Source organism: Mesoplodon mirus (assembly GCF_964341445.2).
Source record: "Mesoplodon mirus genome assembly, chromosome: 7".
Classification (NCBI taxonomy): domain Eukaryota; kingdom Metazoa; phylum Chordata; class Mammalia; order Artiodactyla; family Ziphiidae; genus Mesoplodon; species Mesoplodon mirus.
The window spans coordinates 79,551,110-79,570,682 of record NC_138983.1 but is presented as its reverse complement, the minus strand read 5'-3'; the positions used below and the strand labels follow the sequence as shown (position 1 = coordinate 79,570,682).

Sequence of the window (19,573 nt, the reverse complement as noted above, 5' to 3'; positions counted from 1 at the left end):
CAGGTTCCTGAGTTGCTCTGAATTGTTCTTCCTTTTGTGGAATGGCAGTACTTCAGACCTACTTCATCTTGTCCCGTATCTCATGGTGGACCCTCAGGCTGCCTTGAGAGGAAGAGTTTGTTCCTATTTCATGTCACTCCTTCATGGACAGGGAACAGATGTGGAGTGGGGTTGGTTCGGGTGGAATGTCTATGAAGGCTGCTTCCTCTTTTAAAGGGGGAAGGAGTGTAGCCCAGGATCAGGAAGATGATCTTCTGTGTTACTATTAAACGTCCTATGACATCTGTTCCGGTTAGTTAGGTGCACCGTGGTGTGTACCTTGTTCTCCTGAACAGGGATGTGTTTCAGACAACTTGATCGCCATGGCATCTGGCTTATGCCTGCATCTCAGATTGTCTCTCCGTTATTGGGAGCTGGAAGGGGAAGGACCACAGGCAGTCTATACTCCCACGACCAATGTAACATGACAATTCCCTGGCCCTTGTTTAATCCTCTGCAGCCATCACTGGCTGTGAAATGACAGAATCTAAGGGACACGCGCCTACTTCTCAGACCACGCCAAGCCCCTAGGAACAGAACTCCTGACTGATGACAGTGACTCTGGGCACTGGGGAAGGGGTGGCAGGACCTGGCCCATGTTACGTATCTGCTGTGGGTTGTTCGGAGATGCAGGTGCTTTCTGGGCCAGTGTCATGGGTTTGTATCAGGATTCCATTAGAGATATTTTCCAGCATTTTGTTTTGTTTTGTGAGGCTAGGAAAGAAAGAGGGGATTTATACTGAGCATCAGGAAAAGGAGGACTGAGGAGGAGGTGGGGCCCTAATATTTTACACAGTGCCTGTCCACAAAGGGCCTTTGGGGGCCTAGAACTTACCTTGCAGAAGGCCCCTACCTGCTAGTACGCCGGCTGAGGGGCATTTCTCACAGAGCGGATGTCCACACAGCTCCAGGTCTTGGGAGACAGCCTGTGAGGCTTAGGTGCCAGGGTGTGCCTTAGGGAGGCTCTCCAAGTGAGTGCTTGCTGAGGCAGTTTCTTCTCGGCAGGCAGGGGTCAGGGAGCTTGGTGGATGGGCGTGGGGTCACGAGTGGAATAATTCTCAACTGGAGGTCAGGGCATGAAAATCACTTGAAGACAGTTGCACGCTGCAGTTTCCCTTGTCCAAGAGTCTCTCATCTGTGGAGATTTACACTCTGATGCCGCAGAAAGCCTCAGTCCCACTTGCCCATTCTCCTCCTCCATTCACTCCTCTCCTTTGCCTCAACAGCATCTGCACTGCTGGGAACGGATGTCACCATGAACCCCGGTGCCTCCTTGTCTACTTTCACGGCAGTGTCCTTTCCTCCACCCGTTCCTGGCGCCCAGCACTGGCCACCCTGGGAGCAGCACCTGCCACCTCTCATCGCCCCCGCATTCCCTCCCGGCAGCAGCCTGTGGCTGCCAGCTTTCCCCAGGATGCCTTTGGTGGCTAATGGTGGCTGTGGCCCTGGTGCCCCTGGAGCTTGCAACTTCACTGTACAAGTCAGGTCACAAGGGAGGCCAGTGCAGGCCCCCCAGACTCAGACCTTTATCGTTCCTCAGGGCCCCCTCAACTGGAGCGCTCCAGGGGCCCTCAGCGGGAGTGCTGCATGTCCTGCACCCATATTCTTAGCAACCCCTGCGATGGAGACCATTGTGACTGCTCCAGCTGTTGGAGTTACTCAGGCTGGCAAGGGAGGCTGGACCCTAGGCTTTCCTCCTCAAGCTCCACCACCAGCTGCCCAGATGGCCCCTAACATTCGCCCAGTGAACTCTGGGCCATGGCCACATGGCACTTCCAGGGAGGGCAGCCTGGACACCAACCAGCCCTATGCCTCGCAGGAGGACTGCTCTAACCACCAGAGCGTGTACAGTAACTTCCGACGGTGGCAGCGCCTCAAGCCACTGGCCCGGAGACACCTTCCCCAGAGGCCTGATGCGGAAGCTCTTTCCTGCTTTCTCATGTGAGTGAACGCTCAGGGGGTCATGAGCTTATCGGAGCTCTTAGATAAAGAGGAACTGGGGATGGACTCGCAGGTTAGGTTTCTAGGGATACTGGAAGCAAGGTGTGAGGGCGATGTCCACGCCATGAGAAGGCACACTGTCGGTCATATGGGCGAGCCTGCCAGTCCATGACATCATGACTGAAATGTGCCTTATCTCAACTGACCCCACCCCCCTGTGAGTCTAGCCAGCTTGCTCTTCCATGATTCTCCTGGTAATACGGCCTGAAGACTTGCAGTCAGAGAGGGTCGTGGTGTAAGTTGAGGAGCCAAGGAGTGGATGCCACACTCTCCTGTGCTGACGTCTCCTTTCATACAGCACCTGAGTGTACATGGCCGGGGAGGTCACTTCGGAGAAGGGGGAGGAGCACGGGGCCCAGGAGAGCGCTTCATGCACGCCTCGACTTCGTTGATGTGGAGAATTCCACTAGGAACAGCGTGATAGTAGAGCTCTCCTAAGGGCATGGGCTCTCTCCCACTAGAGTTGTGAGCCTGGCAGGCATTTCCATCCTAAACCTGCGGTCCCTCGTAAAAAGGGGACAACCACACTTCATTCAGAGGACCGTGCAGAAGACTCCTTGGGCTAATCTACGAAGTGTGAGCAGATTGCCTGGCACATGCCACGCCTCATTGATGATGGTGATTTTTATTATGAAAAGGCAGCCTTGAAGAGGAAAAGAGCTCCCCAAGGCACAGTGTCCCAGCTGTAGCCTGGGAGTGGATGGTCATCCTCGAGTGAGTGTGAGGTGGTGACAGCCGTAGCCGGGAAGGCTTGTCTCTGCTCTCCCGGACACCTGCCTCTCACTCTCCTGTTGCTCAGTCATGCTGTGATGAGTGATGTGTGGTCCACATTGGTGGGTGGGGTCAGGCAGGTGGGGGCTGGGCTGGGCACAGAGACTGACCCCGAGTGCTTACAGCCCAGCGCTTCGATCCCTGGCCCGCCTGAAGCCCACCATGACACTGGAGGAGGGACTGTGCAGGGCCGTGCAGGAATGGCAGCACATTAGCAACTCTGACCGGATGATCTACTACGAGATGGCGCAAAAGTGAGTCAGCGTCCTGGGCCCAGGGGCTGCGTGGGGGGTGAGGCGAGTGGGTGAGGGCAGGGTCTGGCCGTGGGGGTGCTCATCAGAGAGGACAAAGGAGAAGGGCTGTCGCTCGAAACGGGGGGCCCGCAGCCCAGAGGCCCTACAGTCCTCCAGAAACCCCTCCCTCACCTTGAGAGTTTGGGTCTTCTGTCCTTCCTCCACCACGAGCTCTGCCCTCCCCTGAGTTTGACCTACCCGTGCCCTGACATGAAGGTCTCAGGACGGGGCAGGGTGAAGCTGTGAGTCCAGTAGGGGTCCATCTCCGGCCATATGGGCTGGGCTGGGGAAAGAGCTCCACCTGCCAGCCTGCTGCTTCCTTAGTGGTGGCTGGCTGGCGGCCACTGACATACATTTGGGACCCCCTCTCCTCACGAAAAGTGGCCTGAGTGGGTACCCTGGCATCCCTCAAGAGGCTGGGGAAGCCAGCTGTCATCAGCCCAAGGGTCTCTGGCCCTTCCAGTGTTTGCTCCACGGTAATCCCCTTGGTTTAAGAAACAAAACCAAACAAACAAGCACCTCTCAGAGGAAAGGAAGGCCTGTCCTCTAAGCTCAGCATCCACATCGTCCAGCCTCTCCTGAGCCCTGTCTCCAGGTCTACGTTCCAGAACTCTCAGTCCCAACCCAGGGTCCTGGATTTGGGCAAGGACCCCTGTGGGGAACACATGCCTGTTCCAGCCTCTGGCTGTCAGCCCTTCATGTGGCTCTGGATGGGGGGCATGAGGAGGGTGCCCCCTGGGTCAGCCACGTGTCCCGTTGACCTGGTTCAGTGCAGCAACCTGGCTCTATGCTGTTGAATGCTCTCCAGTGCTGGTGAGGCAGGAAGGGTCCCAGATCTTGTATCAGTTCCAGGAGCAGCTCTCTGCTGTGGACAGCACCTCACAGGGCCTTGACAGCCCCAAGGCACATCCTCTCCCAATCCCTCATTCTTGGCTGCCTTTGTTGGGCTCCAGAACCCAGGCCATTTTCTCAGGGTGGCCTGTGCCTCCGTCACTCCCCAGGTTCATGGAATTTGAGGCCGAGGAGGAGATGCAGGTTCAGCAGTTGCAGTGGATGCAGTGCGCGCAGGGCCTGCCTCCTCCAGCCCCACCGAAGCTGGATCCTCGGGGGCCCCCAGCCCCGAAAGTGGGCCTTCAGCCAGCCACCCAGGTTCCCACTGGAGTTGAACGCACAGGTAACAGGGGCCCAGGGTTGGCCACTGTTCCCATGTGGATCATTTTCCTTCAAGACAGGGGCATTGGTCTTTCAAGCAAAACAACCACCGAGGCGGGGGGTGGGGGGTGGGGTCTCAGATGCCCTTTGTCACTACGGGGTATTGACTTGGTCAATTTTGTAACTTCTCTCACGCCTCCCTGTCAAAGGACTGCACACAAAGTCTGCCTAAGAAGTGGGCTTGATGGGGACACCCCTGGAAAATTGGAGGTTCCCCACTTCCTTACATGTGACTCTCTTAGATGCCCCCTTACCGCCCCCCTCCAACTGTGCATGAAGCTTCAGGTGGTCCTGACCCCCCCACACCCACATCAATGTCCCCCAACAATGCCCTCACCAGCGTGCGCTCGGTGGTCAGGAGGTGGACCGGGAGCCCCTCACCTTCCTCCCCTTCCTCCTGCTCTGCCTCAGCCTGTGCTCCCAGCATGTCCGGCCCCAGCGCCCAGCCCTCCCGCCCGAAGCCACACAGGTCCCAGCGACCCCCGGAGCCCAAGGCACCCGAGGAGATTCCACCTGAGGCTGTGAGGGAGTATATGGACATCATGGAGGTGCTGGTGGGGCCCGTCCACTCAGCCACAGGCGACTCAGATGCAGAATGGGGAGAGGACGGAAATGAGCTGCAGCAGGAAGAGGACGGCACCTACTCGGACCCGGATCTCTTAAGCTACATCGACAAGCTGTGTTCCCAGGAGGACTTTGTCACCAAAGTAGGCTAGGCCTGGAGACTGGGGTCTGCAAGATGCCAGGGCATGGAACTCTCAGCACCCAAGATCTGGGTTCTGCTCAGGCCGTTGGGACTTAAGCTCAGCTCCTTGTTCCTGAGCCTGGTGTTAGGGGAGGTTTACGCAGATGTTTGTGTGTATATGTTTGTGTCTATCTGTGTGTATGCCTTTGTGTCTGTGTTTGTGCCTCTGTATATGTGCTCTTTTGTGTGTGACTGTGTATGTGCATGTTTGCGTGTGTGTGTGTGTGTGTGTGCGCGCTGACCATCCCCGCCTTGTGGAGGAGAGTGGGGTGGGTCTCTGCTTTTCACTTTCCCTCCTGGCCTTCTTGTCTCACAGGCCACTCCTGGCCAAGGATGCTCACAGCCTCTTCTTTCTGTTCTAGGTGGAGGCAGTCATTCACCCTGGATTCCTGGCAGATTTGCTTTCCCCAGACCCACAGCTGGATCTCTTGGCCCTAGAGAAGGAGCTGGAGCAGGAGGAAGGGCTCACCCCCGAAGAAGTGAGACAGGGGAGGGAGAGGGACACTCAGGGAGCCAGGGGACCCCACGGGAGGGGGACCCCAGGTGATCCAGGGGACAGGGGAACCCAGATGACCCAGGGGAGCCAGAGGAGGGAGGGATCCCCGGTAGAACAGGGGACACAAGGGACACCCAGGAAGACCAGGGCACGGAGGGACCCCAGTGAATAGGGGAGAGATAGGGCCCCAGAACAGGAGGGCCACATAGCGCTGTCCATCCCTCCCCTGCCTGGGACGCCTGGCATGGGGAAGGGCCCGTTCTGGGGTGGGTGCAGTGCAGGGTGAAAGGAAGGAGAGGATAGGGAGCCGGGAGGGGAGGGAAGGTCACAAAGCTGGGAATCAGTTGCAGGAGGATGGCAGGACTGCCACAGTGTCTGTATTTGGATTCAAGTCCTGGGGTCGCCCGTCCCCATCTCCCCCCCAGGGCCATTGTCCCACTGCCCAGTGCTCCTCCTCTCACACGTGTGTGTGGAGCCATCACTGTCCTCCTCCCTCCTACCAGCTGGTGCAGAAACGACTCCTGGCCTTGAAAGAGGACGACGGTGTGCGGGCAGCCCCGAGTCACAGTGCACCCGGAATGGCCTCAAGTCCTTCTGAGTCCGACGCCAGCCAAGGTGCCCAGAGGCACGACCAAGACCCCCATCTAGGGGTCAGTGATGAAGCCTGCCCACCAGAGATTGATTCTGAGGCTCTTCATAGGCTCATCCAAACAGACACTGCCCTGTGCAGGCCCAAAGTCTTTGTTCCCTCTGGAGGACGTCAGGAGTTCTCTATATTCCGGCCCGTACGGCTCTCCCCTCCCCAGGGTCAAAGGCGCACCGGCCCTCTACTGAGATCCAGGGATGCGTCTGTTCTCAGAAAGGCCTCTCCTCTTCGGGAGGCCCGAGTGCCCGGGGACGGGTCCAGTGAGAACGAGGAGGTGCTCCAAAGCGTCTTCATCGTAGACTCTCAGAATATACTGGTGCCTTTCGGGATGTCCCTCAGTCCTGCCCATGTCTCAGCCCTGGCTTCCTCTGGAGGTTGGGGGGCCCAGAGTGCTCCCCAGTCCCCCTCCTCTCAGAGAAGAGGCCTCAGCCCAGCTCCACCAGCCGCTCCCAAGTCGAGGAAGCGGGCTGTGTGTGGACGCCCAGCCGCTGCTGAGAAGCTGCCCATCCCCGGGGCTGGCCTCGGCGTCTCTGGGAGGCCAGCCTTGGCTCTGGGGCTGGCTCGCCCCTCACAGCTGAGAAAGAGAAAGCGTGACCCGTTTGACACAAAGAAGCGTGGGAAGAGGAGGAAGAAGCACTGCAGCCAGTAGGGAACAGCTGGGCCGGCCCTCCAGGGCGAGGCCCCAGGGCAGCCCCCTGGGGAGCCTAGGGGCTCCTCCTCCTCCCAGTGCTGATCCTGGATGATGTGGGGGGAAGGGAGGGGGGCAGGACCACCAGGGTGGGGAGGGGGAGCGGGATTGTGGGGGGTTAGGGAGGTGGGGGAGGTGGGTGTGGCCAGGTGTGGGTGGGAGCAGGACCTTTGGAGTGATGTATGTAAATTGTGAACAAAGATCGTTTTCGTGGGAAATGCTCTCAGGCCACTGTCATCTTGTTGGTGTTGAGCTGCTCCACAGAGAGCGATCCTGAGAGGAAGGAAGGATGAGGGAGGTCACAGGAGCTCTGGGTCTACAGGTGGCCACACCTTTCCTCCACATAGACAAGGACTCCTCAGGCTGCCCCTGGGAACGCACAGCTCTCACTTTCCCCAGGGACCCCCTCATCAGCCCCTTCTCTAACGCCTGCTTGGCTAGGGCCCTTCTGGGGCATCTGTACCGTCTTCTGCATCCCTGGACCTTCTGGGGAGGCAGAGCTGCTCTTGTGCCTTTCAGCCCTCTGGACACTCACCAGTTTCTAGCATGGAGCCTGGAGACGGCCCTTGTCATTATGGAGCTTCTCTCTGCTTTCCTGAAGCAGCCAGACAACGGCGCTGGGATGACCCTCCGCTCATCTAGGGTTTCCTGTGTGGGTGGCCTGACCAGAGACGAAAAGTCTTGGCCATGGGGACAGGACTGTCTGCCTCATCGTAGCGGGAGCATCCTCTAGTTCCACTGGGATTATTGCAATGTGGAGAGTGGTGGAGGCAGCTACCTCTTAATCCCAATGAGGATGCAACAAGGGGAATGGGTGTGGGGAAATTGATGGGGCACCCGTTAAAGGTCTGTATAAGGGAAAGGACAGTTGGGCCCCTTTGTGGAACTTGTGGGATTTCTGTGCAGCAGCATCTCGTTCAACTGAGGGAGGAGGACCCATCTGGCTGTGGCTGTGGGGACTGGCGTTAGGGGCCTACGGGTCTGCAAAGACACCCCAGAACTACTGTCCCTTCCCTTTGCACCCATGGCTGGACATGTGTGTGTACTGGTATCAACACTGGTTTGTATCCCCATAGAAAACAGATCCTCCTAACAAACTATGACCACGTTTCACAAGAACAGCTTGCTCACAGGGGCGGCAGGGTGTGGGAGAGGTGTCTGTGGCCCCAGATCTGAGTGGGAGCTGGGATCCATGCTGAGGAGTGTGAAGGCCTCAGTCACCGTCCTGTGGGTGCCAGCAGAGGCTTCGAATCATCAGAGCAGGGGAAATGACCCCCTCATTAGAGTGAGATGAGCAAACAATGAGGGGCAGGGAGTAGACCCCTGCTGTCTCCCGGAAGTGCCTCCCCTCCCAGTCTGCTTAGCCTCTGTCACAGCCTGTGCTGGCCCACCTCTGAAGCCCCTTCCTCCTAAAGCACTGAGGTGCTCTGATCTTTTATGGACCTGCCCTGGGCCTCACCCCCCCTTCCCTGCTGGCCAAAGGCTCTTCTCCTGCTTCTGAGTTCTGATTCCTTCCCCAGGACCCAGGCAGGTGTTAGGACAACAGAGATTCCCTGAACATGACCCCTACACCACCAGCATGCAAAACTGGGGCCGCAGGCTTCCACAGGTGGCCTGACTCTCTGCTGGACCCTGCAAAGAGCTTGGAGAAGAAAGGGGCTCATGTCTCTCCACCTCCACAGAATCTGTAGGTCAGCCTCACAGGTCCCCCTCTGTCCAGGTGGGCAGCACATATGTGCTCCCAGCCCTCCTTGACCCTTTGTGAAAGAAAGTTTTTGCAGCTTAGTAGTCTGATATTAGTCAAGGTGTCTCAGGGCTTGTTCCTTTTGAAGCCCTACAGGAGAATCTGTTTCCTTTCCCTTTCTGTCTTCTAGAGGCTGCCTGCATTCCTTGGAATTAGTCCCTTCTTCCATCTTCAAAGTGCATCACTTTAATCTCTGCTTCCCTCATCACATGGTCTCTCCAGCTCTGACTCTCCCTGTGTCCCTCCTATACAGCTCTTTGTGTTTATATATAGCCCACCCAGAAAATTCAGGATAATCTCTTCATCTCAAGATTTTTTACTTAGTCACAGCTGCAAAGTCCATTTTTCCATACAAGGTGACGTTCACATATTGTCATAGGAGGGGTTAAACACGGACGTTTTTGGGGAACCATAATTTACCCTACTAGAAGAAATCCACAAGAATACCTACCATCAGAATCCACATGAGTAATAGACTATGACCAAGTGGAATTTATTCCAGGGATGCAAGCCTTGTTCAATGGTAAAAAATCATCAATGTAATCTACCATATTGAGTCTAAAGAAGAAACACATACTGTCACACCAATTAATACAGAACAGGCATTTAACGAGATTCAACACCCATTCATATTAAAAATGCTCAGAAAACTAGGAATAGAAGGTCACTACCTCAACCTAATAAAGAACATCTACAAAAAACCTACTTCTAACATCACATGAAATGGTGAAAGAATGAATGCTTTTCCCTGAGTTCAAAAACAAGGGTAGAATGTCCACTCTTATCTTAGTTTTCAACTTAGTACTTTAGATTCTAGTTAGTGTAGTATAGCAAGAAAAGGAAAAAAGAGGCATACATATTAGAAAAGAAGAAATATAACTGTCATTCTTTACAGATGACATAATTGTCTACATAGAAAATTCCAAGGAAGGTATAAGTAGACTCATAATAAATTATAATAACTTGCTTTAGCAGGATCTCAGAATATAAAATCAATACATAAACATTAATACACAACATTGATCATATTTCCACATACTAGTAACAAACTGAACGATTGAAAACCAAAATTTAAAACATATTAAATAGGTTCCAGTTCAAGATGGCAACATAGGAAGATCCTGAACCCACCTCCTCCCACAAACACACCAAAGCTACAGCTACATATGGAAAAATTTCCTCTGAAGAAAACTAAAAGATGGTGGAGCAACCCCTTCACATCAGGAAAACAGAGGGAAACCACATCAAAACAGGTAGGAAAGGCTGAGACACAATTTTGCCATAAACCCCATCCTTGGTGTGGAGACACACAATTAGGAAGGAACTCAAAACCTGGAGCTTCTTCCTGAGAGGTGAAGGGTATGGACCCCACATTGGGCACTCCAAATTTTAAGGCTGGCACCTGAGAGATAGACCCTCAAAACATCTGACTTTGAAGACCAACAAGGCACATCCCATGAGACCCACAGGGCTGTGGTGAACTGAGGAACAGCTCTTAAAGGGCCTGTGCACAGACTCACCTGTCCCAGGGCCAAGTGTAGAAGCAGCCCTTTGAAAAGCACTCTGACTTTTGGTGAAAGAGACTCACTTCCCAATTTTAAAGCATTAATCTGAGGAACAGGGGCCTGCTGGAATACTCCCCAGGGACAGAGGCTGGCGGGTGCCATCTTCCTGCTCTCTCTCTGCCTTGATAAAACTGAAAGGTGCCATCTTTTTTCCCCTTTTTCCTTTCCTGCAGGTGACAGCTTTGTGCTCCAGCCAGCTGGCTCCTTCTTCCCTGCTCTTCCTCTGTCTTGCTATATATATATATATTTTTTCTTCTTTTCTTTTTTTCTTTTCCCTCTTTCCCTTTATTCAAATGGTGTCATCTTTGCACTCTTCCCATCGCCTCACTCAGCCAGTAAGCATCATCTTCACACTTTCCTTCTGATGTGCTCCAGAGAGCCAGAATCTCCAAGACAGGAGATCCCATTTTTGTGGCCTCCACTCAGGGGATGCTCCTTGACCACCTGGCTCTGGAGGCCAGGAGGGATTTCTTTTCTGGGTCCCATGGGACTGTAACAATTGGAGAGACAGTTCTTGGCAGGATACCACCCCCAGGATGTACCACTACACATCAGACTGAGACACAGCCCCAGCCTTTACATGAAAAAGGCCTATTTGCTAGTAGGGACAAGACTTAAGAGCAGGCTTCAGGTTCAGCACACATCTAGAGGCTACGGATGTGCTCTCGGGGAAGGTACGCTGGGGGTGCCATCTCTCCACCCTCACTCTGCCTTACTACAGTTCACTGGTATCTCCCAGAATGGAGCTTGTACACTTATCTGAAGCACTGTTTTCTTGTGACTGCTCCCCAGGGAACACCTTCAGATTGCTTGCTTCTGGGGCGCAGCAGGGCTTCCACTTGCAATCTCACAAGACTAAATACATTTGCATTCTTTAAAAGCTGTTACCAAGTTTTCTGGCTTCCTATCAACCTGACTCTAGGTGCTGCCCGAGATCCTCCACTTTGGGTTGCTCATTTGTCTTGGCACACCCTCAACTGCTGGGATGGTGTGCCAGGTCTATTAAAAATAAACTGCTTAGACAATCACAAAGGTTTGAGAGGCAACCAAGAGTAGACAGGGTTAAATGACAAGGTTCATCTGTCACACAGCTCTTCAAGACTGGGAGATGTGGCTATTTCACTTAATGCATAGAAACCAACACAGAGAGTCAAGCAAAATGAAGAAAGGGAGGACTATACTCCAAAAAAAGAACAAAATAAAACCTCAGGAAAAAATCTTAATGAAATGAACATAAGTAATTTACTTGATAAAGAGTTCAAAATTATGGTCATAAAAATGCTCACTGAACTCAGAAGGAAAATGGATGAAAACAGTGAGAACTTCAACGAAGAAATAGAAGATATAAGAAAGTTCCAAATAGAAGTCACAGAACTGGAGAATGCAATAACTGAACTTAGAAATACAGTAGATGAAGCACAAGAAAGAATAGGTGAACTCAAAGACAGGTCAGAGGAACTCATCCAATCAGAGAATAAGGAAGAAAAAAGAATGAAAATAATGAATAAAGCTTAAGGGATTTATGGCACATCAAATGGAATAACATTCACCTTATAGGAACTGCAGAAGGAGAAGAGAAAAGGGGGCAGGAAACATTTGTAGAAATAATATCTGAAAACTTTTCCTAACCTGGGGAAAGAAACAGACATCCAGATACAGGAAGCCCAGAGAGCTCCAAAGCAGATCAACCTAAAGAGATCCATACCAAGAAATATTAAAATTAAAATGTCAACGTTAAAGATAACAAGGGAATCTTAAAATCACCAAGAGAAATACAACTTGTTATATAACTTGTTATATACAACTGGTTATACAACTTGTTATATAACTACATCAACCTAAAAAGCTTCTACACAGAAAAATAAACAATCAACAAAATGAAAGGGCAAGCTACAGAATGGGAGAAAATATTTTCAAATCATGTACGTGATAAGGTGTTAATATCCAAAATATATAAGGAACTCATACAGTGGCTATATCTATATCTATATCTATATGTAGATATATAGATATAGATAGATATAGATTTTCAAACAATTCAATTAAAACTTGGGCAGAAGAACTGAATAAAAAATTTTCCAATGAAGACATCCAGATCACCAACAGGTTCATGAAAAGATGCTCTACATCACTAATCACCAGGGAAATGCAAATCAAAACTACAACGAGATATCACCTCAAAGAGACTAAGACGTAACAAATGTTGACAAGCATGCAGAAAAGGAAACCCTTGTGCACTGTTGGTGGGAATGTAAATTGGTACAGCCGCTATGGTAAACAATATGGAGTCTCCTCAAAAAATTAAAAAGAAAACTACCATACATTAGCAATCCTGCTTTGGGTATATATATATCTAAAGGAAATGAAATCACTATTTCAAAGAGATATCTGCACTCGCACGTTCATTGCAGCATTATTCACAATTGCCGAGAAATGGAAACAACCAAAGTGTCCATACATGGATAAATGGATATAGAAGATATGGTAGGTACATAGATGGAATATTATTCAGCCACGAAAAAGAAGAAAATCCTGCCACTTCCAACAACATTTATGGATCCTTGGGGCATTATGATGAGTGAAATAAGTCAGAGAGAGAAAAATAAATACTGTATGATGTAACTAAATTGTAGACTCTAAAACAGCCAAACCCAGAGAAACAGAGAATAGAATGGTTGTTGCTAGGGGTTGGGGTTGGGGGAAATGGGGAGATGTTGACCAAAGGGTAAAATATCCAGTTAGCACATGAATTTCTGGGAATCTAATCTACAGCATGGTGATTGCAGTTAACAGAACTGTATTATATACTTTAAAGTTGCTAAGAGAGATCTTAAATGTTCTCACCAAAAAAAATGGTATTTATGCGAGGTAACGGAGGTGTGTTAACTAGCTCTGCTGTGGTAATCATTTCACAACATGTAACATACCAACAGGTTGTACACCTTAAACTTACACAATGCTATATGTCAATTACATCTCAATAAAGTTAGAAAAAATACAGAAAACAAACTGTTGCACAACATTCAAGCAAAAATACTAGTTTGGAACTGCTTTTTCTTGAATTTAGTCATTGTTCCTTCTTGAATCTGTTTTGTATCACATGATAGCAGACTCATACAGGCAGCTTACTTCTGATCAGGCGCAGCCAAAAAGAAGCAACTGATGGTATATGGAAGTTTAGGGATAAGCTATGAGATTTCTCCCTTTCTTCCTCTACTTTGTGAAGATTCTCCAGCAGCAACTGTGTAACTTCCACGGCTCCAACTCCAATGAGACAGAACTGGTATGGTCTGACATTGATGATCATTTAACCTGGCCCTGGACACCTTTACAACCCTCTCCTTAACTTTGCCTTTCCAGCATAGGGGTACAAGTAAATTCCTATTCCTACTAATCACTCCATTATCTAGGTGGCCCTTCTTTACTTCTCAGAAGTTTCATCACTGGTGTTCTTAATACCCTGTATTAAATTTATTTGCAAAGACTTGAAACAATTTCTATTTTATTTGTTATGGGCAAATACAGTATAATAAAATTTCCAAATATTAAAAAAATTAGAAGACACATGAAATCTCAAAATGGGGAAATGTTAGAGCCACGTTTAGGAAGAAAATGTACTAATATTATTGGAGGAGAGAATTCAGGAATTGGAAGATAACACTAATGAGTTTGGAAGGTATAAGACTGTGGAAAAGTTTGAATGGTGGGCTTCATGCCACAGGAAATAGGGAGTGATTCAAAGTTCTATAAAGATTGTGCTCACTTCAGCAGCACATATACAAAGTTTTATAAGATTAATCTGAAAGTGGTAGGCAGTTTGGAGTATGTGATGGAGTGATGTCAAAGAAAAATTGCACCAGATGGTTAAGCAGGCAAGGAGTACTTTACTCAAGATGATTCTGTAATAGGGGAGAGAGACTGAACTCCGTTCTGCTGAAACAAAAGGCATGGAAGTTTTTAGATGCCAGGATGAGCTGTAGGAAAAATAGTAGAGGATGCTGGGGAAGAGGTTGGTCAATATAATTAGACCATCTCTGTTTGCTTTGGCTCTTATCAAAGTTAGGCTCCTATACTCCCCACAGACTGGGAAGTAAGGGCAATACCTTTCTTGAAGGTTATATTTCAAAGAGCTGACTCCCAGGTCCTTGAGAAAGACATTTCTGGGTTGGAAAATTATCAAGTGACTAGGAGAAAATTTACATCTCAAAGGGGCAGAGAAAGAATTTATAATTTCAAGTTTCTTAAAGTAAATGTTTTCAGAAAAGGGAGGTTAGGGGCCTATGGTAAAGAAAAATCCTGTCTGAAGTTTAGCCAAACTGAGGGACACATTAAGGCCATCTTGATCAGTAGTTAAAAATAGCATTACCTTCAGGAAGGTTATTTTATAAAGAAAAGCAATGCTTTAGGAACTTTCTCAGAAGAATCAAAAGTAACTGTCTGCTAGTTAGATACAGGTCAGGAATAATGAGAAAGGGCAGTTACAAAGTAAACTCAACTAATGTTCTCTGTGTTGTAGCTTTAATAAAGATGAAATAAGTAGAAAAAAAATAATCCATTGGTACACGGTGAGAGCCAATTGGATGGACTGCCCAATTAGAAATACTTCTTTATTTTCTAGTCATTATCAGTCAAGGATTAACAAACCTACTTGTATTAGATATACTTGTGTCTAGGGATTGAGAAATATCAATTATTTAAACTTAATCACTACTTTATTTCTGTGAGATTTTTAAAAATATACTTTGGGGAAAAGTAATGGAAGAGTGATATAGCACTAAAACATTGAAGTGAATGACATAATAAGATCCTATCTTTCTCAATTTAAGGAGAAAAAAAGGGAGGGCAAAAGAAATGGGCAGAAAGTAAGTTTACCTACCAGTCATTGTGTCAAGTGTTTTCATATATTTATCTAATTTAATACTCACAAAACAATGAGACATAAGGAAGATATTTATCCCATTCCATAGATGAAACTCTATTTACAAAGTAATATATCAACCATTTGTAGAGCTGACCCTTGAATTTAAGGCCTTAAGTCTGTGGAAATGCAAGAGCCAAACCCTGCTAATACAAGGTGCTTAGAAGAGGTAGACTTCAGTGAGCAGGAAAATCAGAGCATGCGTGAACTGATGACAAGTTCTGCTGATCTAGTAGCTTTGTGAGATTTGTCTAGATTCAAAGGCCCTTGCTCTACTAAACCATCAAATTAGAGGTGGTCTCCTTCTGAAACAACCAATATTTGCAGAGCTATTCAGACTTTGGGTCATGGTATTTTTTCAAGGATTAACTATTATCACTGGCTTTTCAAATTTTAACTTTAGAAAGTCCTTGCTTTTGTTGGAAGCAATGTTAAATTTTGATGCAATTGTTTGCAGGGATGAAACTTGGTCGCCCTCTGGAGGCTATTCTCAGGTCCGACTAGCATACCTTAATTTTGAGAAAGAAGTCAGGTCTTAACAATTTAACAACTCATTTTAAATGTGTGGAACTTATGTACATACATTATACTTTTTTAGAAGTTACAAAACATTGAGTTCAAAATGCTCAAAATATTTTAAAATGCTGAATTAAACGATTTATGGCATAGCATGTTTTGAATTCCTGTTCTCCCTTTGGAAATGGAGATGGTCATCATTCTCCTTTTATCATGCAATATCTATACTGGGACTAAAACCGTTATTTTTTCCTCCCCTATTATAGGAACACATGGGCAATTAGTTCTATAAAATGAATAATAAAACATATGACACAATACTATACACTCAATTACTACCAAGATCTTTCATTTTAAGTTTTAAAAAAAAAATCTCTAAATTTCCAATTAAAAAAATTTTTTTTCTTTCTCTCAGAGATAAAACATCAGAGCTTACAAGAACCCTTAAAAACAGAATGGCTCAAAGGATAAAAATGTTTTGCTCCCTAGTTCATTCTTGTTCGGTTTTCTTGTAGAAGGTGTATTATACCAGTTAGTGTAAATTATACAAGCAAAGTTCTTGCCATATATTGGTGACAGCCTTTCTACATAAAGTAAGCAGTTAAGGGGCTTCCCTGGTGGCGCAGTGGTTAAGAATCCACCTGCCAATGCAGGGGACACGGGTTCCAGCCCTGGTTCCCGAAGATCCCACATGCCGCGGAGCAACTAAGCCCATGTGCTGCAACTACTGAGCCTGAGCTCTAGAGCCCATGCGCCACAACTACTGAAGCCCGCGCACCTAGAGCCCATGCTCCGCAACGAGAAGCCACCGTGATGAGAAGCCCGCACACTGCAACAAAGAGTAGCCCCCACTCTCCGCAACTAGAGAAAGCTCGCGTGCAGCAACGAAGACCCAACACAGAGCCAAAAATAATAAATAAATACATTTTTTAAAAAAAGTAAGCAGTTATGAGCTGCTATAAACCTACTGTTTCTTTACTTGATTTAAATGAATTTAATTCTTTAAATAACTGAGCAAGTAGAGAATTTAGACTCAGCCATTATTAGAGGTACCTTATACAACCAAAGTGGTATAAAAACCCTGTAACATGAAAGTGTTGTGGAGGTCCTTCTGGTCTTCTGAGACCGGGACACCTGTACCTTTATGTCCCATTTATAAATGTTCCTCTATAATGTTTGGGATGCTGAAATATTTGATGAGATAGATACCTCATGCTTATTACATGCCTTCCCTATATCTCTCTCAACTACATCCCTCTAATGAGTTGGTGCAGCTCCAAGGCTCTATCCAGTAACAAGGTAGTGTCAGGCAGTGCTTGTTGTACTCACTGGCTTTTAATCCTCCAACTGCCTTGTAATCTCCTCCTTCACACCTTGAGGCTTAGAAATGGCATATTTCCTGAGGAAGAGGTTTCTAGGGAGTCCTGTATACTTGCTTGAAATGGGGACAGGAGGATGGAGGAACAGAAGGGAAGATATACGGAAGATGAACGGATTTTTTTTAATATAAATTTTTCTGCCATAAAAACTATAGGTACCAAGCAAAGCAATCAGGGAAATATATATTCATGCATTAATTTACCACTTACAACGATGAGTAGATAGAGGATATTAGATAGATTAAGGAAGTATCTAGGAGGTAAAATGGATAAGATTGATAATGGATAGGATATAGTGGCTGATGCGAGAGGTTGAACTCAAGGATTATTGTTAGGTGCCTGGTTTATACAACTGGGTGAATGGTGTCACTATACACTAAGACAAATGAAAATGAAGGAGGAGAGATTAGGCAGTTTAGGGAGACCGTGAGTATTTAGCTTTATGTATATTTTAAATGAACAGATTTAGATGTTAAATAGGCAACTGGATTTACAGAATTCAGATTAGAGGTCTCAGGTACACAAATGTCCAAAGTTTATGGAGTTGGTAACTGAAGCTGTGTGTTTCTGTGAAATCATATTATGAGTTCCAGAGTGAGAGGACATAATGGCCTAAAACTGAATTTTGAAGAATTTCAACATTTAATGTCTGAGGAGAAGCATACGTACCTGCAAAGAAGATAGAGAATGAACTGCCGCAGAGATTAGAAGAAAACCAGAGGAGTTTTTGGGTCAAGGAAAATCAAGTCTCAAAGACAGAAGCAAATCCTACTTACAGGTCAAGTAACTAGGAAATAAAATTTTCACGTCGCATCCATGGATTTGGAAATAGCTTATGAAGTACCTTTTTATTGGAGTAATAAAAGATGGATTCTATTGGGAGTGGGTTGAAGCATGAGAAGGAAGTCATAAAGTGAAGATATCAAATATAGAGAAACATTTTTAAACAGCTTTATGGAGGTATAACTGATGCACAAAAAATGGCACATGCTTAATGTATATTATTTGATGAGTTTGGACATATGCATAAACCCATGAGACAATTAACACAATCAAGGTAATAGACATATCTGTCCCCTCCAAAAGCTTCCTTGTGTCCCATTTTTTCTGTGTGTGGTAAGAACACTTAACATGAAATTGACCCTCTTAACTAATTTTAAGTGCTTAACATTATTGTTAACTACAGACACTATTTGTACAGCAGATTTCTCGAATTTATTCATCTTGTATAACTGAAAATTCATACCTGTTGAACAACAGCTCCCCATTTCTCCCTTTCCCCAGCCCCTGGCAACCAACATTCTATTCTCTGCTTCCATGAGTCTGATTATTTTAGATACCTCATATAAATGGAATTATGCAGTATTTGTCCTTCTGTGACTGGCTTATTTACTTAGCGTATTGTCCTCCAGGTTCATCCCTGTTGCCACAATGGTAGAACCCCCTTCTTCTTTTTTTTTTTTTTTTTTTCTTTTTGCGGTATGCGGGCCTCTCACTGTTGTGGCCTCTCCCGTTGCGGAGCACAGGCTCCGGATGCGCAGGCCCAGCGGCCATGGCTCACGGGCCCAGCTGCTCCGCGGCATATGGGATCCTCCCAGACCGGGGCACGAACCCGTATCCCCTGCATCGGCAGGCGGACTCTCAACCACTGCGCCACCAGGGAGGCCCCCCTTCTTCTTTTAAAGTTGAAAATATTCCATTGTAAATATATACTACATGCTTTGAACCATTCATCTGTTGATGAACATTCTGGGAAAAGCTTCTTGACACTGATCTTGGCAATGATTTATTGGCTATGACACCAAAAGCACAGACCACAGAAGCAAAAATAGACAAGTAGAACTACATCAAAATAAAAAGCTCCTGCACAGCAAAGGAAACAACCAACAGAATGGAAAGGTAACCAATGGAATGGGAGAAAATATTTGCAAATCATATATCTGGTAAGGGGTAAATATCCAAAATTTATAAGGAATTCCCACAACTAAGTAGCAAATAAACCAAATAACTCCATCAAGAAATGGGCAAAGAACTTGAATATACATTTTCCAAAGAACACATATGAACGGCCAAAATGTATATGAAAAGGTACTCAGCATCGCTCATCATCAGGGCAATGCAAATCAAAATCACAAAGAGATATCACCTCACACCTGTTAGGATGCTTAGTTTCAAAAATATAAAGGTAACAAGTACTGGGGAGAATATGGAGAAATTGGATCTCTTGTACACTGTTGGTGGGAATACAAAATGGTATAGAGTCACTATGGAAAACAGTATGGAGGCTTCTCGAAAAATTAAAAATAGAACTATCATATGATTTAGCAATCCCACTTCTGAATGGATATATGTATATATATATGTATATATATGTGTGTGTGTGTATATATATATATGTATAAGAGAACTGAAATCAGGATCTCAAAAAGATTGCACTCTCATGTTCATTGAAGCATTATTCACAATTGCCAAGATATAGAAAAACATTTTCAAGAATTATTTTAAAAACTGTGCCTTTGAAGAAGAGATAGTGTGGTAATTAGTAACAGAAGTCAGGTGG

The 19,573-nt window shown here is 46.9% G+C and overlaps 2 protein-coding genes and 1 pseudogene across 10 annotated transcripts in view; 1 reads left to right on the top strand and 2 right to left on the bottom strand.

Annotated features, from left to right (window-relative positions):
• LOC309808828 (centrosomal protein of 78 kDa-like) overlaps positions 1–19,573 on the bottom strand; it is a 1,511,271-nt pseudogene that overhangs the window by 1,180,526 nt on the left and 311,172 nt on the right. The gene's annotated exons all lie outside the window — the stretch shown is intronic.
• LOC309807088 (uncharacterized protein) overlaps positions 1–19,573 on the bottom strand; it is a 457,860-nt gene that overhangs the window by 370,137 nt on the left and 68,150 nt on the right. The window contains exons 3-4 of one of the 8 annotated variants that reach the window (XR_014294490.1): positions 7,427–7,552; positions 7,049–7,164 (exon numbers count right to left, since the gene is read on the bottom strand). The exons of 4 other annotated variants lie outside the window; for them this stretch is intronic. Coding sequence is in view for 2 of the 4 variants with exons in the window: in XM_082626313.1 (XP_082482439.1) it covers positions 7,115–7,164 (50 nt within the window). In the remaining 2 variants the exon portion in view is untranslated. Of the gene's footprint in view, positions 1–7,048; positions 7,165–7,426; positions 7,553–7,759; positions 9,194–19,573 lie in introns of those variants that run through there. 3 more of the 8 variants (XR_014294485.1, XM_082626313.1, XM_082626316.1) reach the window with 3 other exon arrangements.
• LOC309807990 (NUT family member 2G-like) lies at positions 1,280–6,859 on the top strand. The gene is made up of 6 exons (XM_082627998.1): positions 1,280–1,980; positions 2,937–3,065; positions 4,106–4,229; positions 4,559–5,023; positions 5,424–5,540; positions 6,061–6,859. The coding sequence occupies exons 1-6, from the start codon at positions 1,295–1,297 to the stop codon at positions 6,850–6,852; spliced, it is 2,313 nt and encodes a 770-aa protein (XP_082484124.1). The 5' UTR covers positions 1,280–1,294; the 3' UTR covers positions 6,853–6,859.